We start from the raw sequence: 9,899 nt of genomic DNA on the forward strand, positions 1-9,899 counted from the left end.
TGTTCTTTTTTTGTGACATTTTTTGCCACTTTTTCATCATTTTTTCATCATTTTTTCATCATTTTTTGTCACATTTTTGTCACATTTTTGTCACATTTTTGTCACATTTTTTGCCACTTTTTCATCATTTTTTAGTAAATTCTTTTTAGTCAATTTTTTGTCAGTTTTTTGTCATAAATTTTCATCATGTTTTTGTCAGTTTTTTGTCATTTTTTGTGACATTTTTTGCCACTTTTTCATCATTTTTTGTCCATTTTTTTTTGTCCATTTTTTGTCTAAGTTTTCTCACTTTTTTGTCACATGTTCATCATTTTTTCATCATTTTTTCATCATGTTTTTGTCATTTCTTTTGTAATTTTTTGCCACTTTTTCATCATTTTTTCGTCCATTTTTTGTCCCTTTTTGTTAGTTTTTTGGCTAAGTTTTCTCACTTTTTTGTCACATCTTTATCATTGTTTTCGTCTCAGTTCTGTCGTAATTTTCTCACCTTTTTCCCAGAAGCTTTTGGATTGGGGTAAAGCCAAACTAGAGAAAATGTGCTCGGTTCAGGTGGGAGTTAAGGGGTTAAAGGAAAGCGGCTCCGAGACGTGCTCTGACGACAGATGCAAATAATAAATAATAATAATAATAATAATAATAATATGATGTGAATAATAATAATGAGCTCGCTGTCTGTCACTCGGTTGTTGTTTGCGATGCTAATGTTGCTAACGTCCACCACTTGGGTAATGACAACAACGTAACTGTGACCGATATGGGTTTTTCTGAGGCCGATGATGATTTTGGGGATTGTTTTTGGCCAACATGCCTCCACATGTCTTGTATGTGAAGCTTCTAACCTCTTAACCCCCACCTGAACCAACCACATTTTCTCCAGTTTACCCAAATCCTGTACGCCAGTGTAACGCCTCATTTGAAAGCTAAGATCTACCAAACTCATCGAAATGGATCTTTTTCCTCACGTCATCAGATTCTTTTTCCATCATTTTTTGGGGGTGTTCAAGTCATTTTTGTAACTTTTTGTCATTTTTTTTCTTCATTTTTTGTCACATTTTTGTCATTTTGTTGTTATTTTTTATGTCATTTTTTGTGTAATTTTTTGTCAAATTTTTATCACATTTTTGTCAATTTTCCTCAATTTTTTGTAATATTTTTCATCAATTTCGGCCATTTTTTTGTCAAATTTTTGTATATTTTTTTGTCACATTTTTGTCATTTTTCATACATTTTTCGTCACTTTTTTGTCAACGTTTTCTCACTTCTTTGTCACATTTTTGTCGTTTTTTTGTCATTTTTTGTGTCATTTTTTTTTTTAATTTTATCACATTTTTGTCAATTTTCGTCCATTTTTTGTGACATTTTTGGCACTTGTTCATCAATTTTTGTCATTTTTTTTTGTCTAATTTTTGTACATTTTTGTGACATTTTTGTCATTTTTGTCATTTTCCGTCACTTTTTTGTCAATGTTTTCTCACTTTTTTGTCACATTTCCATCATTGTTTTCGTCTCAGTTTTGTTGCTATTTTCACACCTTTTCCCCAGAAGCTTTTGGATTGGGGTAAAGCCAAACTGGAGAAAATGTGCTCGGTTCAGGTGGGAGTTAAGGGGCTAATGGAAACAGCCAGTGTGTCATGTGATTTCCTAGCTGGAGCACAAACCCAAAACATTGTAAAAGGTCTTCTATTTTTATTTTTCACCCCTCCATGGAGACGGGCCGGTGAATGTAACTGATGCTCGTATTTTATTTGGATATAATGTTACTTTGCACAATCTCCACCTCTCACACTGGGATTCCGCTCTGTCCCCCAGGGTGTGCTCGCGTTTTGTAAGTCACCGCTTCATCCGGCCTCCTCTTGTTTCAGGATTGATCAAAATGAAACACATGCGGCTTCTCGAGTGTCCATTGATTGTGTCCCGGGACGCCTCCCTCCCTCCCTCCCTCCCTCCTCATGGGCTGACAGCAGATGGTGACCCGAGCGCCCGGGCCGGGGTGTGGTGGCCCAGGCTCTGCAGTCAGCGAGATCTCAATGCAGCAAATACAGCTGAGCATGGAGTCAAAACAAACACATGTGTTTTATGTATGTGTGAGAATGACTGAAGGATAAACTACTGCGAGAAGTGAACCACAAAACCAATAATAAAGTGATAAAGTGAATAAAAAGTGCTGAACATTGTCGTCGTCTAAGTCGTAAAAGTGAAGAGACAAACACAGGAGGTCAAGTTTCTACTTTTATTAACATTTCTGTATCGTCACATCAAACAATGTGGAACTTCTTTTCTCTTTTCAACAACATTAACACATTCTATTCTATGAAAATGGTCGGATTTGAAACATTTCCATATAAAATGTTGACACTTTCAGTTCCAAAGAGCGACTCAGGCTCAAAACGAGAATAATCTGACATCGATGTGAAAGTGTTTTATGTTTAAACTCGTTTAGTGACATCACACCCTCAGAGATAAAGTCATTATATCAACAGATACAGGTTTATCTGTTTCTAAGTTCAAATCTTTACAACACAATTGTTCTGTTCATGTTGTCACAATATTACAGATCAGGTGGTTTCATGTTTTAGTCAAATTTTTGGTCTTTTTTTTGTCACATTTTTTTTGTCAATTTCTTGTCTTTTTGTCACGTTTTTTTTTCTTCTTTTTTTGTCAATTTTTTGTCTTTTTTTGTCATTTTTCTGGTCTTTTTTAATCATTTTTTTGTCTTTTTTAATACATTTTTTGTCACATTTTTTTGTCAATTTCTTGTCTTTTTGTCACGTTTTTTTTGTCTTTTTTTGTTATTTTTTTGTCACATTTTTGTCATTTTTAAAAAATCATTTTTTGTCTTTTTTTAATCAATTTTTGGTCTTTTTATGTCACATTTTTTTGTCAATTTTTTGTCTTTTTTTGGTCATTTTTCTGGTCATTTTCTGTCTTTTTTAATCTTTTTTTTTTGTCTTTTTTTGTCTTTTTTAATACATTTTTTGTCACATTTTTTTGTCAATTTCTCGTCTTTTTGTCACGTTTTCTGTTATTTTTTTGTCAATTTTTTGTTATTTTTTTGTAAATTTTTTGTTATTTTTTTGTCACATTTTTGTCACATTTTTGTCATTGTTTTCGTCTCAGTTCTGTCGCTATTTTCACAGCTTTTTTTCCAGAAGCTTTTGGACTGGGGGTAACGCCAAAACTAGACAGAAAACACAAAAAAGAATAATAGAAACAGAAATGGTGCAAACAACCCTAAACTAAATGATCAGATCTGTTTTAATGTTTAATGCCAATGTTGGACGAGAGCATTTTTTTGTTATAACACCAGACTAACCATATAAATGTCTGTGTCGTTTCGCATTTTGAGGGACTATTTTCTAGCAGATCACTCCGCCGCTGCGTAGCTTATACGACCAGTTAGTGGTCATCATGGTCATCTAAATCTCATGGTTTCATGTTTTAGTAACGTTTCCAAAGTGAAACCTTTAGAAAGTTATAGATTATGTGAAGAACAAATGTTGTTGTTTGTTATAAGTGTGTTGGTCCCTGCAGTGAAACCTTCAGAGGACACACTCGGGGGGACATGTCTCTGTGGACATTTCTAAAGTGAAACCTTCAGAGGACACACTCGGGGGGACATGTCTCTGTGGACATTTCTAAAGTGAAACCTTCAGAGGACACACTCGGGGGGACATGTCTCTGTGGACATTTCTAAAGTGAAACCTTCAGAGGACACACTCGGGGGGACATGTCTCTGTGGACATTTCTAAAGTGAAACCTTTAGAGCATTAAGACACTTCTGGAAAGTGGGAACGGCTGAATGCGACGCTGGTCTGTCGCTCAGCTCGGAGGACGTCTCCAAAAAGTCCCTTTCGTCGACGCCTCCTCCTCAGCACCGCTTCTTCTCCTGCTGCGCGTGCTTCAGCCCGCTGCGTCCCGGGCCACTGAGGGCGGCGGGACGGGGCTTCTCCTTTCTCTCCAAACCTCATCCGCACAAAGAATGAGGGTCAGTGTGGCCCGCGGCGCCGCCCGGTTCACAGAAAGAACCGGGGCGTGTAGCGCGCGCGTGCACGAGGCCACGTGCACGGGCCCGGGCCGGGCGCCGTGCGTGGGGCGTCCTCCTAAGAGGAGAATTAGCACATCCTGATATCAGGAGCAGAGATAAACACAGGCACGTGCGGGCGCAGGATCAACGCTCCAGGCTGATCTCGGGCAGCCAGTCGTTGAGCGCGCGGCTCTCCTCACAGAACACGCGCAGCTTGTCCAGAGACGGGTCGTCCCACTCGCCCTCGCGCGGGGCCGTGATCAGGAGGCAGTGGGCGTCCTCCTCGCGCCCCACCAGCTCGTGCAGCCGCTGGCGGTCGCTCACGCGCACGATGCTGATGTCGTTGTCGAAGCAGAAGGACTGAATGAGAGTGAAGTGGATCTGCAGAGCCACGTCCCACTCGAACTGCTCGTCCATGGCCAGCACGCAGAAGGACACGCTGTCCGGGTCTCTGCGGGACAGGGGGGGGCAGGGTTAGACACCGCTCAGACGCTGTTACCTCTTTACTCTACAGTAGGGCTGTGCAATTAATCGAAATTCGATTACGATTTCGATTACAACAGTAAACGATTAAAAAATTAGCATAATCGCAAAAAATCAATTAGAATTTTTTTCTTCAAAATTTTTTTTTTTCTTCAAAATTTTTTTTTTTCCACATTTTTTTCCCTAATTTTTAATTTTTGGATTTTGGTCTTTTTTTAATGGATTTTTGTCACTTTTTTGCTGGATTTTTTTTTTTTTTTTTAATGGATTTTTGTCTTTTTTTAATGGATTTTTGTCACTTTTTTGATGGATTTTTGTCTTTTTTTAATGGATTTTTGTCTTTTTTCTGCTTGATTTTTGTCTTTTTTTTAATGGATTTTTGTCTTTTTTCTGCTGGATTTTTGTCTTTTTTTATGGATTTTTGTCACTATTTTTGCTGGATTTTTGTCTTTTTTCTGCTTGATTTTTGTCTTTTTTTTATGGATTTTTGTCTTTTTTTAATGGATTTTTGTCTTTTTTCTGCTGGATTTTTGTCTTTTTTTATGGATTTTTGTCTTTTTTTTATGGATTTTTGTCTTTTTTCTGCTGGATTTTTGTCTTTTTTTATGGATTTTTGTCTTTTTTTTATGGATTTTTGTCTTTTTTTTATGGATTTTTGTCTTTTTTCTGCTTGATTTTTGTCTTTTTTTTATGGATTTTTGTCTTTTTTTATGGATTTTTGTCACTATTTTTGCTGGATTTTTGTCTTTTTTCTGCTGGATTTTTGTCTTTTTTTATGGATTTTTGTCTTTTTTTTATGGATTTTTGTCTTTTTTCTGCTGGATTTTTGTCTTTTTTTATGGATTTTTGTCTTTTTTTTATGGATTTTTGTCTTTTTTTTATGGATTTTTGTCTTTTTTCTGCTTGATTTTTGTCTTTTTTTTATGGATTTTTGTCTTTTTTTATGGATTTTTGTCACTATTTTTGCTGGATTTTTGTCTTTTTTCTGCTGGATTTTTGTCTTTTTTTTTTATGGATTTTTGTCTTTTTTCTGCTGGATTTTTGTCTTTTTTTATGGATTTTTGTCTTTTTTTTATGGATTTTTGTCTTTTTTTTATGGATTTTTGTCTTTTTTCTGCTGGATTTTTGTCTTTTTTTATGGATTATGTCACTATTTTTGCTGGATTTTTGTCTTTTTTTTGCTGGATTTTTGTCACTATTTTTGATGGATTTTTGTCTTTTTTCTGCTGGATTTTTGTCTTTTTTTTAATGGATTTTTGTCTTTTTCTGCTGGATTTTTGTCTTTTTTTTCTGGATTTTTTAAAGGCAACAAATAATCGTTTGAATAATCGTGATTTCAATTATGACAAAAATAACCGTGATTATTATTTTTCCAATAATCCAGCAGCCCTACTCTACAGTGAACACTAGAGAAAGCAGACGGTACTCACTCGTTCATGACTCGGGCGCTCTGGAGCACCCCCACGGTGAGGCGCTCCTCGCTCTGGGCGCACAGCAGGGCCTCCTTCAGGCTCGTCCCGGGACACGGCATCACTGAAGCTTCAGGTAAAACACACAGGACGGTCCAGTCTCAGATCAGTGAGGGCTGAGGGCAGAATGTGCTGCTCACAGAAAGCGTGCCGCCTTTATACCCCCCCCCTCCGGCACACGCCACGCTCCCATTGGCCCCCGCACAAAGGGCCCCTCATCCAGACACCCCTCTGGTCCCCTTTCAGCCCGGGGGACGCGTGCCTTCAGCGGACACAAGGGGGGCAGCGACAGAGCAGATGTTTGATCTGACAAGGACTTTCATCTGAAGAACCGAAGCCACACACGGAGCTCTTAGGACTGAGTAAACTGAAGTCATTTCCACAAGTTCAGGCGACTCTTGTTCATGTTTCCGTTTTCTCTCAACTTAAATGTTCTTGTTGGCGTCTTTGAACGGCGTTTGAGACCAACAAATCCACACATTTCTTCTTCTAAACACTGAGGAGACACCGAGATCCCCCCACACTGCAGCCCAGAGGAGGCGTCACAAGAAAACGACAAGGGAAAACAAGGAGGTATCGGGCAAGACTCGCATCTAAGCCACTCGAGCGTGGTGGCGGTGGGAAGGACCTCAGTCTTATTAGCGATGTTACGTTACAAACCAAGATGGCGATGAGCAAAGGTGGATTAATTAACCTCTTAACTCCCAGAGCATTTTCTCCAGTTCAGCTTTACCCAAATCCTGTAGGCCAGTGTAACGCCTCATTTGAAAAACCTACAAAACTCATCTAAATGGATCTTTTTCCTCACGTCATCAGATTTGTTTCCATCTTTTTTTGGGGGGGGATTTCAACTCATTTTGTAACTTTTTTGTCATTTATTGTCATTTTTTGGTCACATTTTTGTCACTTTTTTGTCACATTTTTTATTCAATTTTTGGTCTTTTTTGTCACATTTTTTAATCATTTTTTGGTCTTTTTTTGTCACATTTTTTAATAAATTTTTGGTCTTTTTTTGTCATATTTTTTTGTCAATTTTTTAATACTTTTTTGTCACATTTTTTGTCTTTTTTAATCAATTTTTTTGTCTTTTTTTTAATCATTATTTGGTCTTTTTTGGTCACATTTTTTGTAATTTTTTGTCCATTTTTTTCAATTATTTTTTATTTTTTAATCAGTTTTTTTTGTCTTTTTTTAATCCATTTTTTTGTCTTTTTTAATCCATTTTTTTTCTTTTTTTAATCAGTTTTTGTCATTTTTTAAGATTTTTTTTTTTTCTTTCTTTAATCATTTTTTGTCATTTTTTTGTCCATTTTTTTCTTTTTTTTGTCATTTTTTTGTCACATTTTTTGTCTTTTTTAAGATTTTTTTTGTCAATTTTTGGTCAATTTTTGTCACATTTTTGTCATTTTTTCATCACTTTTTTGTCAATGTTTTCTCACATTTTTTGTCACATTTCCATCATTGTTTTCGTCTCAAACAACCCTAAACTCAATGGCCAGATTTGGAGTCCAGGGACCTTTATCTCATTGACGGACCAGGATAATCTTTGATCAGTTTCATAAAGTTTCAGATCTGTTTTAATGTTTTAATGCCAATATATTGGACAAGAGCATTTGTATTGTGTGTTTTTCGATATTTATGTTTATGTTGTTAGCAAAAGACATTTCAGGATTTTTGACATTGTCCCTCATTTCCTAGTTATCCAGAGTGTTGCTGATTTCTGGAAATATTTTTTTTTTTTTTGTAATTCATGCAGTTGTTATATTTGAAGAGTTTCGTGGCGCTAGGCTAGTGCAAGGCTAGTGCATGTCTATGGTATCAGCTAGCCTGCGTTAAAAACAGTCTGACCCGCTCCACCCACACAATTTGTTTGACGATTCTAATCCGTAACTCTCTCACACATCACAAGATCGATCGCTGTGATTCCGACAAAATAGAACGTCCAACCGCACAACCGCTTTCAGGCAGGATTTATTAGCGATGTAATAATGCAGCACGGTGCCACGGTACGGTACACCGCGGCGCAACGATCTGACGCGGTGCACCGTACGAAAGCGACGATGCACGTTTTAGTCTATATTTGGTCATATTTAAGCTCTGCGGCGCCAGTCATGTGTGTCATCATCACTTACGGCTAAACTGACGCTGTAGACTCTCCACACCTGTATTGTTACATCCCCCCAAAAACACGTGGAATGAGTGCAGATCCAGTGCGTCAGACAAATGCGTGAGATCTCGGTCATAATACGCCTCAAAAGCTTTGTTTCCGGTGAAGTCCAAGCGTAATGTTGTCCATGAAAAGCCCGAGCACGAGCCTCACGTCAAACGCGCTGCTGTGAGTGCTTTAGCTCCCGTGTACGGAAAGCGAAACTGAAACTTATCACTTAACGAGCGCGTGGCCTGCACTGCGCTGCTATTTATTTATTTATTTTTATACTTTAGCGCAGTACAGTTTTGTTTTCTATCGTGTTTTGTATCGTGAGCTTTTATCGTAAAGCAGCTTTGAAAAACTTAGAAATCATCGCTAAAATAAATACCGCCAGTGGATGAACATTTGGCTGTTTTATTTCAAAACCAACTTTTTTTCCCCTTTTTTTTTTATGTTGTACTTGCGCGATTTAACCCCTTAACTCCCACATGAGCCGAGCACATTTTCTCCAGTTTGGCTTTACCCCAGTACAAAAGCTTCTGGAAAAAAAGCTGTGAAAATAGCAACAAAACTGAGACGAAAAATGGATGAAAAAGTGGCAAAAATGTCACAAAAATGTCACAAGAAATTGACCAAAAATTGACGAAAAAATTACAAAAATGTGACAAATGTGATTAAAAAAATTGACCCAAAAAATTACAAAAATGTTATTAAAAAAAATTGAAGAAAAAATTACAAAAAATGTGACAAAAAATGACAAAAAGTGACAAAAATGAGTTGAATACCCAACAAAAAAATGATGGAAAAAAAAATCTGATGACGTGAGGAAAAAGATCCTCTCGGTTCAGGCGGGAGTTAAGAGGTTAAACGAACCGAATCGAACCGCGAGACAGTTTAAAACATCCTCTTTTGTTCAAACCAATCAGCACCGAAACAGAAGTTAACCCAGTCAACTCTAAGTCATTTTTTTTTTAATCGAACTGAGTCGAGGATCAAAAGTGTGGCGATGTATGGTTTCCGATATATATATATATAGAGAGAGAGTATCCTGACCAGCTCCATCACTGGGTGGTTCTTCTACAGAGGGACTATATGAGCATCATCCCTAGCTGTCCGCAGTTCCTCCTTGTCACCAGATTTAAAGGCAGCATCCCGGAACCTCAAGAGCCTGAGAACTTCACCAGTAATCCAAGGTTCCTGGTTGGACCTGAGGGTCTGTAACATCCTCAGTGCCCTCGGTGATTAGGCGGTGATCGTTTCTGCGCTCCTGGAGATCAGTGATATCGTTGTGACTGACAGCCTGCTTGAACATATCCCAATCCGTTGTGTGGAAGCAGTCCTTGGGTTCCTCTAAAGAGTCTTTACTCCACACTTGAGTCTTGAATGCGTACCAGTCTGGCACCAAAGATGTTGTTAGCATTTAGCCTCTCCCAACATTTTCCTATGAACCCAAATGGCCCATGGTATTATTACGCCGTACAATATAGTGCCCCTTTTTATCCGCTTAGAAAATCCACACGTTTAATTTTGTGTAACTACCGTAAATTCTCTAATACTGGCCTGTATTCCATTAGCCGGGTCTCTAAAACAGGCCGGGGCTTTTATTAGAAACTATAGCAGTAGAAATATTCCCCATGTTAGGAATTTGTCTCATACTGGTGTAAATGAAAACTCACGTGCAGGAAGTAACAAACGGGAACCCGGGCCGAGGGGGACGCTGCGGAGGAGCTGATCCGAGCGTAACTTTGACACAGATTTAGCCACTTTTCAAACC

General features: G+C 37.9%; 1 protein-coding gene across 1 annotated transcript; it reads right to left on the minus strand.

Moving 5' to 3' along the window:
• Nucleotides 1-3,708: 3,708 nt before the first annotated feature.
• On the minus strand, nucleotides 3,709-6,051 carry LOC306981715 (growth arrest and DNA damage-inducible protein GADD45 gamma-like). Its single transcript, XM_079581360.1, has 2 exons — nucleotides 5,938-6,051; nucleotides 3,709-4,475 (listed from the first exon to the last, which is right to left on the minus strand). Exons 1-2 carry the CDS (start codon nucleotides 6,036-6,038, stop codon nucleotides 4,169-4,171), a joined length of 408 nt encoding a protein of 135 aa, XP_079437486.1. The 5' UTR covers nucleotides 6,039-6,051; the 3' UTR covers nucleotides 3,709-4,168.
• Nucleotides 6,052-9,899: the final 3,848 nt, after the last annotated feature.

Source organism: Gobius niger (genome assembly GCF_951799975.1).
Source record: "Gobius niger genome assembly, chromosome: 22".
NCBI classification, from domain to species: domain Eukaryota; kingdom Metazoa; phylum Chordata; class Actinopteri; order Gobiiformes; family Gobiidae; genus Gobius; species Gobius niger.